Source organism: Podarcis filfolensis, assembly GCF_964270895.1.
Source record: "Podarcis filfolensis genome assembly, chromosome: 10".
Lineage (NCBI taxonomy): Eukaryota > Metazoa > Chordata > Lepidosauria > Squamata > Lacertidae > Podarcis > Podarcis filfolensis.
Window position 1 is genome coordinate 38,346,104 of NC_139612.1, and position 16,585 is coordinate 38,362,688.

The window sequence follows — 16,585 nt, forward strand, 5'->3', positions numbered from 1 at the left end:
GCTTTACCATCTTTTCCCATTAACATGATTAGCAAAGTCATGGGTTAATGCGCCCTTATGTGTCATTCTATTTGGCCAGGAGGCCATTTTTGTGGATATCCTGTGACAAATGTGACAACTGCTACTCTGTCCTTCAATATGAGGATAAAGCTCCAACAATAATTACTATTAATATTTAAGAATTTATAACCCACTCTTTCTAAAAATGCAGCTTGAACAAAATCAACACAGTACAAAGTAATACCATTTTTAAAAGTCTGGTGGAAATCTCTCACAGTTGTATGCAGTGTGCATAGCATGCAATTGCCTTGTTTAAAATGTAAAAATATTTTGAAAGTAGCTATTTAGTAATTTGCAGTGGACACCTATGTTTGCCTACCTACCATTGCGTTCAATGAGGCTTACTCCCTGGAAAGTGTGCACAAGATTGCAACCTTAAAACACTCTTTCTGGAAGCATGTTCACGTGAACTCAGTGGCGCTGAGGATTGCCCTGTTAAATCAGTCTTATAAACAATTCTACAGAAGTTACTAGCCTGCAGAAAATGTTCACTAGCCTTGGGATTGATGGAGGGAAGACAGGCAGTTCCATCCCTTTTGCAGCAGCCCACTACATTTTTTTAATGGTTGGCATGGAGAGGGCTTTGCTTCCCTGGCCATTCACTCTATTCCTCCTGTAATATGCTTACCTACATGCAGTCACTTTGACTACCAGGCAAGTGCTTAAATGCAAGGCTGTATAAAATGGTAAATACCCTTCTGAAACAAAAATGAATAAGTATTTGTTGAAAACAATTTTGGGTACATCCTATACACTGAGTAATTTTCCCCCCTTTTTCTCTTTCCCTCGGTTCCCATAGCTATTACATATTTGTGTTTGCTTCATATAATTTGCCACTAAATATGATAAAGGGATTTTTTTATATTTGATTGAGCACTTCTTATAATTGAAACATCATGTGGCTATTATAAAATGGTTGTGTTTTCAATTTGAAAACAGAACTCCTGCTTTTCCATAAGTTGGAACAAGGAAGGAAAAGCAGATTGGGGAGTCGTCTCCATTGTAGTTTAACTGCACAGCTTCGTGAGGCATGATTTAAAATCCATACTTGTTTAAAAGAGTAATTTCCTAAAATACATCTCACCAGCAGACATTATAGTTTAGGGATCACTAAACCATTGCCCACAGGACCAGGTTGGTGGCCCTTGTGTATTAATGGCTGGCACTTCTTTTGTGCATAGAGGAGTTTTTCTAAATGGGGAAGGAGGAGAGGCTTGAATATTGTGGGTGGGATGCGATTGAGAGAGGTTCCCTGTGGTAGAGAGGGAAAGAGAGAAGTGTGTGTGTGGTCTTTGTGGGAAGGAGGTGTGGCGTGTGAGAGAGGAAAAGGCATAAATGGTAAGTGAGAAATGGTAGCTATGAGTGTGGTCTGTGAGAGACAGGGAGACATGTACAGGCAAGAGCAAGTGAGTGTGGTATGGTCACCTCGTATCAATCTCTATTATGATTGATCAACCCCAAACCTGTGCAACTTTTGTATATTTTTCCTGGTATTGGGATATGCTTCTTCCTGATAGACGGCAATAGCATTGTTGTGGGGAGGGGGACCATATTGTATGACACCCCCCCCCCACACACACACACAGTCAGGACCAGCTGGACATAGGTGACTTCCTATGGAAGCTTGAGGTTGTCGTAGGGGCAGTGAGGATCAGGAAGGACTGTATTTACCCTAATTTGTGTTGGGCAACTGTTGCATTATAGATTATGGTAGTCCCATCCATGGTAGGGAAACAGGGTCCACCAGTTTGCGCATTGCCACCTGTGTCCTTTCTGTGTGCTGAAGAGCACAAGGGCACTTTCCCTGCAAACAGGACCCTTCTTGCTTTGAACCTCATTCCAAGGATTCCAGTAGGCAAGGAACCCTTCTTGAATCCTTGCAATATCCCTATCCTCTCAATATCCCTGCCCTGAACTGAGCCACATGGTCACCCTGCCTGCCTATTTTCCTATATAGGACAAAGAAGGGGCCTTAGCCTTCATACGCCACAATAATGTGTGTGCATGCACAATACCTCCATTGACACAAATGGGAAAGCATGAGCAGAAGATCTATATCTACACCTCAGATGCGCACACAGAGAGCGATCTCTAGATCAGGCTTTGTGTTCTCAAACCAAGAGTCAGATATGTTTTCAACATCTCTTTGAAAGAACCATAATTGCTTTCCAACATTGTACTTGGTGTGAAGGTATTTGTTACAGCTTACTAATTACACTTCTAGCCACGCTAATCCTAATAATTAGTCTCAGATCTTTTTATATCAAAGAAACAAATGATTAATTTTGTTTCTCTCTTACATTGCTCTCTCTTTTTAAGAATGAGAACAAAGAAAATGTAAATTAGGTGTATCTAAGGAGAATCTGTTCCAGCTTGACTTTACTGGAGGGGGAGATACTATCAGTTGCTGATCCGCCCCCACCCCCCCCGCCCAACAGATTTTTAATCATTATTATGAAATGAGTTGCAGTTTATTAGGTAATTAAAATTCCTTTTCAAAAGTACATTTTCATAATATCAGGGGCTATATATAGACGCAGAGTAATATCTGTGAATACCAAACATGCTCTCTAGCCTTAATCATTTGAATCCGTCTTAAGAGCTTAGCAAGATGTAAAATAGCACATCATTTTGGTAATTTATTTCATTTCCCCCCATGAGTGCGGAAGATACCATAAATCCATCAGCAGCCTTGACATGTACATGAACAGAGGCATGTAAATTGCAATACATGCTTCTGATGGGATCACAACCACAGTGAATCAATACATGGCAATAATTCTGAATCTGTGGCACAGTAATGCGGTTTTCACCAAGCGTTGTTCTGATTCCAGCCCCGTGTGAATTGTACCAGCAGCTGTTGCTTAACCGGTTATTGTCTCAGCACACAAACAACACGGTAGATGGTGGAATATGATAGTTGTGATCTACCTTTGAAAACCACTCTCTACATGTTGTGCTTCTCCAACTTCTTAGTGCATTATTCAGTGTTGCCTAAACATTGCTCAAGCTCTCTGTCCTTTGATATTAAAAGCAAGGTGATCATTATCTATCGACAAGGATCAGCATGGAAGTTTCAGTACTTAGGGTGACATCTGTGTGTAGTTGCCCTTGTCCGCCTCCATGCCCTCTCTCAAATCTGCTGCAGACTCTCTGGAGCAGATGTTAAGGTTGCAATGGGTGGGAAGTGGGCACTACCCTAAAATTAAAAGAGGCCCCCATTAATGTCACATTTAAATTTTCAGTGGTATTTTCTTACTCATTATTTAAATTATAAATCACCTGTTCTTTTCCCTATTCTGATTCCCACCCTTCAGATGAATGGTCTGTTTCCTTTTGCTTTGCCTTTTGCACCTTCACATTTAGTGCTGTTTCTCTAACTTCCCTTCATAAACTAACCTCATCCTCCCTGCTCTTCTGCTGCTGCCGCCTAATTGTTGTCTGCCCTCTCTCCTGCTGCTCATGGTCCCTTCTACTGTTTACCCCCTACTAATGTCTTGTCTGTGAATTATTTAGATTACCTCTTGGATGAGGACTATAAAACCACAGAATTTCTGGAATGACATTAACAGCAGAATTATTGGTATTGGTCCATGAAGCACAGTATTAGTGCTGGTATTTTTAAATCTGGAAAATAGTATCAATAAGAAATCAGACAAGGAATAACTTTTACAAAAGCAGCAGAAATACCTTACTGCTATTAAGTGTCCCAAACCATTAACTTTTCTTTACAGAAATCTGGTCAAATGTTTCAGATTGCTGTTTATTTGTCGTGTAGGCGGACGTCTTCATTAATTTGGCCATTACAGCTAGATTCCAAATCTTTGAAAGCCGTTATCTGACAGTTGGAGGATTAAGAGTCCTGCCATTTATGGGGAGTTAAGATTATAGCCACAGTTCACAGACGTCAAGCCAGTTCACAATTCTCTCAACACAGAGAGCCTTCCAAGCATCCTAACAAAATCCTCAGAGAATTGAATGAAAGGATATAACCAATTATAGCATTAAGAGCAGAAATGACTTCTGAAAAGTCTTAATCCCCAGTTTGAAGGGTGGATAAAAATCAGCTGCAGGTTCAGAACATTTCGGGCACCTTAACATCCGTATTTTATTTTGCTTTGTTTCCAAGCTGTTTGAAACTATGTGGGCAACTCCATGCGGCAGGCTCTGTACTGTAGTGGGGAACTAAGTGTGAAAAGTTGGAGTAAATGCATGACTTGGGTGGGGGTGGCCAAGAAAGTAAGATGGGTTCATATGGGGGAAGTCTGGTATTTGCTTGCACGGTTGGGGTGTCTATCATCCAGTGATAAAAATGGAATTAAATGTATTTTTTAAACTTGCTCCTCCCGCCTTTTTCTTCCCAAACAGTGTCCTAAGAAAGCTATCCTGGGTTTGCCTCTCTCTGGTGCTGTTTATCCATGCCTTAAAAACCTTGCACAGGAACTGGGACTGGGAATCAGAATATACACTGTTCATGTCTGCCTTGAAGGTACAATATTGCGATTCCAACTTTCTCTTACTTTTCATCATAGAAAAGAACTTCAGATCTGTAAAAACCCTGTTGGGTGTGTTCTGTACAGTGGTGCCCAGGATGACCAAATTCTCTTGGTGTCTTTTCTTCAAATGTGAAACTCTGAGCTTCATATCTAAAAGTACACATCCAAAAATAAAATTGTTTTATGGCTTCTTCAAACCCAGAAAAGGTTCCTCAATTTAGCCCCTTAATATAGTGTTGAATTGAAATCTGAACTTCTAAAGGGGGTTGTGTTGGAGATATCTGTTGTTTGATAGGTAAAGCTATTGGGGAAAATACAACTTGCGGTTTAAATCTCAATGGAGTCTCTATAGGAAGAAAGTAGATAGAGGAGTCAGATTTCCCAAGCGCACATGAAATATATTTAGGGTGAAAGGATACCTGGATATTACAGGGAAACATTGTTGTGCCTACCCCTGTTTTAGATTTAACAGACTGCTACAGGCATTTTCTTCCACTAGGGAATATGTGTGTGCATTGCTGTAATCCACCATGAGTTAAAAAAAATCATTTTTCTATTATGAGTTCTGTAGATTTTTTTTCTCTGCATTGAGTAGCTCAGTTTCAAAAGTCCTTTGAAGTTACAGTGCACACATGGAACTCCCATGTATGAAAGACGGTCCTACACAGACAGGGACTTAATTGAGTACAACCCTACATCATAGTGTGCACCAAACGACTTCCACAAGTGCAGTAGAACTACCCCCCCCTTCCTTCCTTCGCTTCCTTGCACAACACCTGGTGTTGGAACTCCAGAGCAGATTAGGGGAATGATAATGTGGGGGGAGAGAGAGGGAAAGTGCCCTTGTGCTTGGAGAAGTCATTCCATGAGGACAATTATTTTGTTGGATATGGGTGTTATCCAGTTCCCCTCCACCCAGTCCAAAGGATTTGGCAGATAGGCTAACGCTTTCACAATCAATAAAATTGCATTACTTAAATTTGTATGGCACATGGCTGTGTTGGATGCACTTAAGTTTGTTTCTCTGTGGTCAGGTAAATAAGAACAATGCTAAACTCTGGAATAATGTGGGCCATGCTTTGGAAAATGAAAAGAATTTTGAAAGGGCATTGAGATTCTTCATACAAGCCACCCAAGTGCAACCTGGTGAGTTTGGAAACAATTTTCTGGAGGGACTGGCCAGGAAATAAAGATTCTACTCTGTCTTTGCATAATTACAGACTGCTTAATACTGTGAAGTCATAGGGGGTCTGTATTATTTACGAGGGTGTATGGCTGGCTAGCTTATTTTGGATCCTCAGTTCAATAATAGCAATATTTCAAAAAAGGTATTGAAAGGGGTTTTCTCTGTTTCACCTAGCTATTGCTAAACTGTATTGTAAAACAATATTAGTCAGAGAAGACATTCACACCATGCCTTGTTTCTGCAAAGTTTGGTTCATTTTCCAGCTATTCTTGGCTTGTGCCTTCATGGCTGGTGAGTGTCTAGAGTGGGGATGACCAAACAAACTATGGTTAAGGAAAGATGACAGCATTGCACATTCCACCAAGCCATAGTTAAAACGAACTAAGGTTTGTGAGCCAATAGGAAACCATGTCTTCAGATTTTGGTTCTTTGGTCGCAAACATTTAAGCCACTGGGCTGGGTTTGGACAATCGAACAAGCCAAGGTTTTGTTTGTTTTTTAGCAAATGATGGCTTTATGTTATATGAGAACCAGACAATTGTAGTCAACCATACTTGGCATAGGTGTTGTATTCTGAATAAAACTTGTGCCTGTTTATTATATCTTCGGATGCCATTTAACATTATTCCCAAGGCAAATGTTTTTATGGGAAAAGAAATATGAATATTTGTTTCTTTACATGTGAAGATGATATTGGTGCCCACATGAATGTAGGAAGGACTTATAAAAACTTAAACAGAACCAAAGAAGCTGAAGAATCTTACCTGATTGCAAAATCATTGATGCCACAAGTAAGTAGGACAACAGCTCTTCAAATGCACTTTCAGTAGATCCGGAATATCATTTTAAAAGCAGCGGAGTTTCTTTTTCTTCCTTTTCATTAATTATTTGTGTGGATTGCAGCATCCTGACTTAACCTTTCCATTATCTTGGAAAAACGTATAAAATTATGGTCAAAAGAAGCTGTGCATTTATTTGCACGATTCATCAAGATCCAGAATTTCAGTCGCTTTTATACAGTGTGGAGCAGCAAATCTTTGAAAGCCTGCCCGAGTGGTAGCAGTGGAACTTAACTCTGTTCTGCTTCCTAAAATTTCTGCATTCCTTTTAAAAAATTACAATGATGCAGTCTAGATATTGCCTGCAGGTCATTCACTGCATGGCTTTGCAATGACATGTTTACTTTTGGTGCAATTGGAAGTAGCTCTTTCTTTGCAAATAATAATATTTTGAGATATATCTTTGTTTAAGCAGTTTTAAAAAGATATATATACATAAATCTGCTGTTTTTACTACATAGCCCTGGTTTGCAGGTCACTTTAAACCATGGCTGAAAGCTGAATGGGCAAGCATACTGGTGCACAGGTTGAAAATCGTAGTCCCTGCTGCTGGAAGCTAAGTTATTATTTTCCTTAGTGTTAGACACAAAGCGAGATTTGTGGTTTTCTCTCCCAAAAAAATGAACCGTAACCAATGTTTTGTTTTGGGCTTGCTGCTCATGATTTGTCAAGGGAAATGAACTATGAGCTTCAGTTCAGATGCTAAACCAAGCCATGTAGCAGAAGGGAAGAACTGTGCACCAGCATGTTGTGTCCTTCAACCGTTAAACTATAGATAAACCTAACTATGGTTTAAAGATATGTGTGGACACTGTCACTGATCTTGTCAAAATAAATAAAAGAAATTTAAGAAATTATCTTGTCAAAATAAATAAAAGAAATTTAAAAATTGCCCAGTAGCACCTTAGAGACCAACTAAGATCTTGTCATTCAGCTCAGTTTAATGCCTTCAAGGCCTAAGAACAGTTTCTTCTGCTATCAGATTATTCCAGGTAAAAAATACGCTGCCCGAGTCGCTCCTAACCACCTGAATGTTTATATCAATCTTGCAAACCTGATTCGAGCGAATGAGTCTCGCCTTGAAGAAGCAGACCAGTTATATCGCCAAGCCATTAGCATGAGGCCAGACTTCAAACAGGCGTACATAAGCAGGTATTTATTTATGTTTTGAGATATTTCCAGGCATTCATTAATGTAAGCAAAATAGTGTGCAGTGAATAAAGGGGCAAGGTATATTGCTTTAAGACATCTCACAGCTGGGCAAGAGGGCTATCTCTTTATAACCTTGGGCCTTGATCAGAAGAAAGTGCCTCATAACCTACTATAGTCTTTGCCAACCTGGTGCCCTCCAGCCGTTTTGGTCTACAGCTTCCATCATCCCCACCTAGCAATGGCTGCCCTACTGCATAATAATGTTGTCCTTCACACAGTTTTTTTGCTCCCTCAGCTTCCCAGGAAACTGGTCCCCATTTCCATTGACTACCTCCTGTAACAATCAGCTTTGGCAAGATGCATAGGTGTGAAAGGTTCAGGTTCAAAGTTATTGGAGCAGGAAAACATTTCACATTTCCCTAAGTTTCAAAGGAAAGGAGTTAGATTACCATCATCTACACCGGTCACTTAAAACAAAAAGTTTTGACCTTATGATTCAGCATCAACAAAGATGCATAGTTAGAATTCCCTACAGATGTATCTCCTTCTTTGCAGGAAATACCCTTGCACACAGCCAGAGCAGCACACCATTATCCGTCCATATTTAGCGTTAGATTCTGGACAGAGACATGTTTAAAGTTCTTGGTGTAGACTTGTCATAACACTACAACTTATTTTTTGAGATGATCTGGGAAAGAATACATGTCCAGTCTCAAGGGCTTTCCCCTGTACACTGGGTCTAACTCCAGCCCCGTGACTGCTTGGATAACACAAAGGAACTATTTAGAATGAGCAAGGAATGTACTGCTTTAGCCAGCCAAGCTGGATGGGTTCTCCTTTTGCATCTGGTTGTAGCTCTTCATCCTGTGTACACTTCAGATAATAATAAAACAAAGGAGTTCATGGGCTTGGAATGCACTCTTGAAAAGGCCAGGCTGGGCATTCCTTCTCCTTCCAGAATGCTATTAAGAAATGGGAACAGAACCTTTTGGCACTTAAGAAGCTGACTAAATGCATCATGAGCAAAATAGGACAGAGGTGGGGAACCTGTGCCCCTCCAGATGTGGTTGAACACCCATCAGCCCTAGCCAGTATGGCCAGTGGTCAGACATAGTGGAGTCCAGAGAACATCTGCAGGGATTCTCTGCCTCCAAAATTGACTCTTGAAGGGTGTAACTGCAAGAGTGGGCAAGCCCATAGATCAGCCATGTCCAACCTGGTACCCACCATGGTCGTTGTGGGACTGCAAAGCCCACCACTCCCGATCACTGGCCATGCTGCCTGAGGTTGATGGAAGTTGAGGTTCAAAACATCTAGTAGGCACCTGCTTGGGAAAGCCAGCCAATGCTCATGTTGTTCATTTCTTTTAGGGATGTGTAGATCTATTCTATAAATTGGTCTATGTTGATCTCAAGTAACAGAGGCCCCCTTTTCAACTTGAGATCTTGTTCTTCTAAAGAATCTGAAGATGTGGGGCCATCCAGCTAGTCTCTCACTCTGGAAGCTCTGCATCTTACTTTGTATTCAAAAGACGTCAGACTCATTGGGTTTGATTCTTCAACAGGGGCGAACTGCTTCTGAAAATGAACAAACCTCTGCAAGCCAAGGAAGCATACCTTCGAGCCCTCGAACTGGATAGGAGCAATGCAGACCTGTGGTATAACTTGGCAATTGTTTACATTGAACTGAAAGATCCGACGGAAGCTCTGAAGAACTTCAACAGGGCATTAGAACTGAATCCTAGTCATAAACTAGCACTATTTAATTCTGCACTACTAATGCAAGAATCCGGTATGTGTGTGTTCGCTTAAAACTCACATATGTATAACGTGCACACCAAGGGCTGTGTTATGTTTCTTAGGACTTAGCTATGCAGTTGCAAATATACAAATGTGACTCTAGATGGCGATGGTGAGTTGTGGCAAATTCAATATATATTTTTCAAAACGTTTTTTTTTAAAAAAACATTTCCACAGCGTTTTTTTATATGTGTGTAGATTCCACCTTAGCTTGACACAGAGCACATGAGTAAAAGTCATGAACCCCTTTAAAAGGTGCATGAGCAGGACAGTGTTTTATCTACACCTCAAAGTACAGCAACAAATGGTGCAATCAGTACAGTTGGCAGTGTTCAATGATGTCTCCTCCGCTGATAGAGAACATCAGTCGGTAAAGGAGGGTGTAAGATGATTTCCATTGATTTCTCCTTGGGACCATCCAGAACAGATTGGGCTGGGCAGAAGCAGGAGTTGCCAAAAAAAAATAAAAATCCTTTCCATCCATGGAGGAGACAACATTGAATTCTCATTCTTTTCAGCCTGCAACACCCTTGCATGGTTAAGTAAATCCTGAGTACTATTCCAGTTTAGATTTAATACTAATGTGATATTACTCATCGCCTTGCCTACAGCATAAGTTTTTCCCCCCTTTAGGCTCAGTATGCCCATAGTGCCCCTAAACCCTCTTATTATTCACTTAGGGGTTCTGGTGAGTCTTTTATTCAACCAGAACAAAATCACAGACTCTTCTCATCATAGGGCACCTATGGACACCATGTGCTGTGTTTGACTGCCATTTTCTAGTTACTGAACCCCTGAGAATTCTGTATTCATGGCATTCACATCTCTCTTGTCATTAGTGACCTTGCAGAAATCACTTCCTCTTCGGGTCCAATTTTATAGGTCTGGTGTGCTGCAATGTCCTCATTTTGCATTCAAAGTCAGTTGCTGTCAGTCGTTCACTGAGGCTCTGTCTCTCCTTCCTCCCATTATTATTATTATTATTATTATTATTATTATTATTATTGGAAAACAGAGCATGCACAGCATGTAGCTAAAACTACACAGTGATCACTTTCGTTTAGAATATATTCATGTTCTGTATTGTCACAGCTGTGCAGCAAAAGGACAATTTCATAATACTTTCCCCCCTCTTCCCTTTAGGTGATGCTAGACTTAGGCCAGAAGCTAAGAAAAGACTTCTAAATTATGTGAAAGAAGAGCCTCATGATGCAAATGGCTATTTCAACTTGGGCATGCTTGCAATGGATGACAAAAAAGATGCTGAGGCAGAAACCTGGATGAAAAAAGCCATAAAGCTGCAGCCGGGCTTCCGAAGCGCTCTGTTCAATTTGGCCCTGCTTTATTCCCAGACTGCAAAGGAGTTGAAAGCTTTGCCAGTTCTGGAAGAGCTGCTAAGATACTACCCTGATCATACCAAAGGTTTGATCCTGAAGGGAGACATTTTGATGAACCAAAAGAAAGATATACGGGGAGCTAAGGAGTGTTTTGAGAAGATTCTGAAAATGGACCCTAACAACGTACAAGGGAAACACAACCTTTGTGTGGTTTATTTTGAGGAGCGGGACTTGATCAAAGCGGAGAAGTGTTTGGTGGAGACTCTGGCCTTAGCGCCGCATGAGGAATACATCCAGCGTCACTTGAGCATAGTCCGAAGTAAAATCGCTTTGCTCGGTACCGGAGAAGCAGCTACCATTCCCTCGGAAAAGACGACAGCTTCAGAGGGAGGGAAAACTCCTCCTGAAGACTTGAAAGGGGCAAAAAATGAAAACTTGAAAGTGGCCAAAAATGAACAGAGGAGCTCTCGGACCACAAACAGTGACAGCAACAAAGGGCAGGCGAAGCCCAAGAAACAAGGGGAGAAGAACACCACAGACAAAGAGACGAAAAAGAAGTCTACAAAAGAAATCAAAGACATTGAGAAAAAAAGGGTTGCCGCTCTGAAAAGACTAGAAGAGATTGAGCGTATATTGAATGGCGAATAATTTCTTGGGAATACCTCCAGTGCCGGAGGTTTTTTGCACCTACTTCCGAGGTTCTGTGCGCCTGTGCGTCTTATGTTCAGTCGGTATGACTACTAGGCAGCTTTTGAATTTGGAAAGAATACTGAAACCATATCATCTTTAAAAAGAAATGCAGGAGAAGGCTGTTCCTACCACACAAAGAAATAATACGTCGTAAAAATAATGGATTTTAATGTTTTTGGTTTAGGGTTTTGAACATAACTGACAACATGGGGATTTTCCAGGTACAGCACCTGCAGTTCTAATGCTGCTGTTGAGAACTGCAGGCCGAGTCACAGGAAGCAAGCCCTGCTGAACCCCAGTGGTGCTTGCTTCAGAGTAAACCTGCTTAGGTCCAGGCTGCAAATTACTAGCAATCAGGTATCTTCAGTTCTTCGTGTCTTCTAAAGAACTGTCAAGTGCTAGAAGGCAATTTTTTAACAGGGGTACCTCAGGTATGATGGCTTCCAGGCTGACTGTAAGGGAAATTCACTGGTGCAAATGATTTAGGAACGCAGCTTTCGTTTGGATAACTTTCTTTGCTTGGGTTTACTCATCAAGTCATTGGTGATTTTTATAGGTATTAAGTTATGCATCATACAGTCCATTTCTACCTACACCCTGGAATTACAGGCATTCCAGAATGTGTTGAAGGTTAACTAGGAAATATCACTCATGTTATGTATGTGCATGCATGCATTTTGTAGTTTTTTCAGTCCTGCGCAGATCATATTAAAGGTGCAGCGGTCCGCTATGCCGGGGGGGGGGGGGACATCCCTGCAAAACCCCCACAGAGGTTTGTATTCAACAGTGACACTCAGTTGACACTCAGACGCTAAGGGTTTCATTAGTGGAGCAGAGAGAGAAGCAATTTTCAACTGTTTCCCTTCCCCCTAAAGCCCCATCCTTGTGTCACTCACTGGGGTTTGCATTGGGAAGGGAGATTGCTGAAACTTGCCTGCCTTCCCATTCTGCCTTACTCCCAGCTGAGTGGCTCCACTGAATATTATTCAAGTTTATTGAAATTCCCTGCCCCTTATGCTATTTATTGCAATCCTATGGAGCTCTTGCGTTTTAGAAACAAATGTGATTGTTTCTCAACAGCCCCCGGCCATGCTGTAGGAAATCACTTTGTGTGAATCCAGTGTGGAAAATTTTGTGGGTTTTCTTTTTCCCCTTTGCTTTTCAATTAAGCAATATTTGTGGGGCATCCTGTGCTTTTAAGTTTCTCACAAATTGACTCCCAAAATTTTATGGATTGCAAAACATCACTACTCATTATTTTATTTTTTGCAATCACTGTAAATGTGCTTTAACTTTTTGACATAAACCAGTGCTTGTCTGTCTAAGGTTGCAATCCTGCGCACACTTCCTTGAGAATAAACCCCACTGGACTTAATTGGGAAGATCTGTAACTCAGTGGCAGAGCACATCATTTGCATGCAACAGGTCTCAATCAGCCCCTAACAGCTGTAGGGCAGGCTGGAGAAAACCACTTCTGCAGGACACTGGAGGACCACCTGATCAGCTTTCCCCAACCTTATTCCCTACAGGTGGTTTTATACTACAGCTCCCATAATCCCTGGCCATTGGTCATGCTGACAGAGGCAGATGGGAGCTGTAGTTGAAAACATTTGGAAGTACCAGGCTAGGGAAGGCTGTGCAGTAAAAGCACTTCCTGGTAGGAGAGAGCATGCAACGTGTGTGGATCATCATGTGTCCATAAAGCAAATTACGATGATCACACATACACCTAATGTATATTCCATTTGGAAATGATGTGTAATCTCCAGATTCTGCATTGTTTCCAACCTTGAAAGACTGACTTCTGGTTTGATTGCTAACACACTAAATGTTTCACTTTTCATGTCAAAAGTTCTAGGGCTTTTAATTAAATATTTATTCAGTCTGCTAAGTTTTCAAATGGTTTCCACTAATGACATTGTTTTTCTAAAATGAGTTAACCCAATTCCTTATATGAAACATGGATTGATAACTTCTGCATTTTATATTGGCAGCTATGCATTCCCCCCCCATCTAAATATATTGTTGGATTGCCTAAAAAAAAATGCTGCTTTTTGTTTTGTTTTACTGTGAGCTCTTCAGTGTGTTCAACACTGGGAAGTCAAGAGTAATTGACGCAAGCAAACATTTTTCATCTTGTATTTAAATTGATCGCATGAAATACCTTGGAATTAATTTAGTGCTTAGTTTAAGCTCTGAACACTCAGGATTGTTTTTGTGTTTGTTTGTTTTTTGGAAAAAGGGCAGCCACAAGACCAGACAGTTTGTGCACACCAAAAAAGGATTTCAACTTTTACCATATCACAAACTGCATCTCAAGTTCCTGCAAGTGCAACAAAAAATCCTATGCTTTGGAAGGAATAAGAACAAAGGGCAAATGCTACCAGTCATTCACATCTAATGTATGACCACAAAACACAACAATAATACATGTATTTCTTAATCCCTGGTTAAGAATACCAGGATTCTATGTGCCAGTGACTTTTTATTCAAAGTAAGCAAGAGATAGTTTAGGCATCTGGAGGCTGGGCTTTCATTTATTCAAAATATAGTTCAACTGATACATACTTTCAGAAAGCTGTGGTTGAAGCTGTGTATATACCATATAGACAGCTTCAACCACAGCTGTAGTATAAACACTGACAACTGGGAAACACTGGCCTGCAAGCGCTCCAATTGGAGAACAGTTTTTACCAAAGGGGTTGTGGGCTTTGAAGATGCTTGAACTCGGGACGAAAGGTAGAAATGTGCTAAGAGGAAGGCACACCCTCACTGTGATCAACTCCCGCCCGGAAACCTATGTCCCCACTGTGGAAGGACATGTGGATCCAGAACTGGCCTCCACAGTCACTTACAGACTCACTGTTAAAACTGTGTTTATGGAAGACAATCTTACTCGGCTACGAGTGATCGCCAAAGAAGAAGAAGATACCAACAGTTCAAACTTGGAAGCAGATTGTAGTGAAGCGAGGCCTTGTAGGGTCAAGTGACCTCTCCACCTGGATTTAGTATTTGGAGCATCTCTATTTAGAAAACTTTGTCCACACAGCCAGAAAAGGTAAAAAAGACTATCTCAAAAGGACCTGGACAATGCATATGGATGTGGGGAGCCCGTGGTCCTCCATCATCCTTGGCCACACTGGCTGGGAGCTGGAATGCAACAACATCCCTGACTTAGGCAAATCTCATATGACTTATCACATGATAGTCCTTTGATGCACAGAGCTACCAATCCCTGAGTTTCTGGGGAGGAGGTATTGCTGCTAAACCACTCTGAGAATTGTAGTTCTGTGAGGAGAACAGGGGTCTCCTCACAGTTTTCAGCATCCTTAACAAATGACTTTTCCAAGATTCTTTGGGGAAAACTATGTCTGTTTAAAGTAATATGATACTGCTTTAAATGTGTTGTGCAGATGGACCCCCAGTCAGGTTTCAACCCAATAATTGTATTTGATGCCCGTGTTATTTGGCCTTGCAAAAATATTGGGGAATGCAACAACCTCCAGCACCTCTCGGATTAGGTAGGCAGTGAGTCTTCCAAACTCACCGTGTGTGTGTTAAAGAAAATTAGTTTCAACATCAGTCTTGATAGCCTTCAGTTTGGCTTAAAAAAATATCAAACCCTGATCTGAATCACTGCACCTTCAAAGGGCCCTTTTTCAATGGATGGCTTAACCCCAAAGCTTCCTTTCCTTTATGAGCACATTTTCGTTCTCTTGCTTTTTACTCACCTGCCCAACGTAGCAAATTTAAAGAGAAACTGTGCAATCAAAATTCTATAAATTTTATGAATGATCAGACCAAGGGTCAGTGAAAACCTCTGTAAATAGAACTCTTGTTTATCTGACTGGGACAATTCAAACTAGTTAAGAGTTCTTTCCTTTTTTGTAATGAGGCCAACATTTTCAACTCAATAATAATATATTATTAATTATAATCCTAACCTCGTGTTAATATCTTAACTATAGCTGTGTTCAGACCCACATTCTGAAGTTTTAGCTGCAGACGGAGAAAGGGCATGCATACAAACAAGTTCTAACCCCCAGAATCCCAGGGGTGCTCTTACAATCTTTGCATGGTTAGCACAAAAGTGTAGACTGGGTTTTAAACTGTGTTTAACATGCTTAAAAACCTGCCCACAAACAGAAAATCTGACTTATCAGAGTTTTGAATCGTGGGAATTCCTAAACTGAGCACTCTTAAAAATCATGTCCAGACCTTTGTAGTAATTGTACAAAGATCTGAAGAGCAGCCTAGGCATCAGGATGCTAGGGGCATGGCTTTTATTTGCTGCTCTGCACCACCCCCAGAATAACCTTTTGTGTGTTCTGGCAAATATTTGAGCATCGCTTATGTCATCTTGGTTCTTACAGTGGTCAACAGCATGCCATCCATTATTGGTTTGACTAGGATGCTAGCTTCAAGGTCTTCCCCACCTACTTGATTCAGCCTCACAGCAATCCTGTGAATTCTGTTAGATTAAAAGACTGTGACTGGCCTAAGGCCACCCAGCAGGCTCCATGCCTGCATGAGAATTTGAGCCCGGTTCCCAGTCCAACATTAACCAAAATATCACACCACAGAAGACTCAAAGAGATAGTTTGAATTGCACTGGTGAAATCTTATTTCAACACTGTACCTGAGTGCAGCAACAATCTGTCTTGCAGCAGCTTGTTTTCACTCTATACCCTTCATGGCACCTGCTAGAGGGTGGATGCAAGACCTGCCATTTTCCTCCTATAGGCTTATATGTTTCCTTACTACAGTCTCTATTTTTGAATGTTCAACAAGGCTTTCCTTGGAACAAAAGACTATATTTGAACAGGAAAAAGATCATGGCAAAGCATCCACAAAGCTCTTTAAACGACGCAGATTCATTTTAACTTATCGGTACACTGCTTTGTAGTTATAGTTGTCACAATCTCAGGGAAAATCTAATCCCAGCTAGCTTGCTCATGGAATCTTTTCAGTTTCGGTGGCCTTCCATTGTATGCTTTTATAAACCTATGTTTTTAAAAATATATCA

At 41.0% G+C, this 16,585-nt stretch overlaps 1 protein-coding gene across 2 annotated transcripts in view; it reads left to right on the plus strand.

The window, feature by feature from the left end:
- TMTC3 (transmembrane O-mannosyltransferase targeting cadherins 3) overlaps nucleotides 1–13,459 on the plus strand; it is a 34,938-nt gene extending 21,479 nt beyond the window's left edge. For both annotated transcript variants that reach the window (XM_083573423.1, XM_083573422.1), the window contains 6 exons: nucleotides 4,429–4,549; nucleotides 5,591–5,702; nucleotides 6,430–6,533; nucleotides 7,564–7,733; nucleotides 9,298–9,524; nucleotides 10,676–13,459. In XM_083573423.1, coding sequence (XP_083429549.1) covers nucleotides 4,429–4,549; nucleotides 5,591–5,702; nucleotides 6,430–6,533; nucleotides 7,564–7,733; nucleotides 9,298–9,524; nucleotides 10,676–11,517 — 1,576 coding nt within the window. In that variant the 3' untranslated portion in view covers nucleotides 11,518–13,459. The remainder of the gene's footprint in view (nucleotides 1–4,428; nucleotides 4,550–5,590; nucleotides 5,703–6,429; nucleotides 6,534–7,563; nucleotides 7,734–9,297; nucleotides 9,525–10,675) is intronic.
- The last annotated feature ends 3,126 nt before the right edge of the window (nucleotides 13,460–16,585 follow it).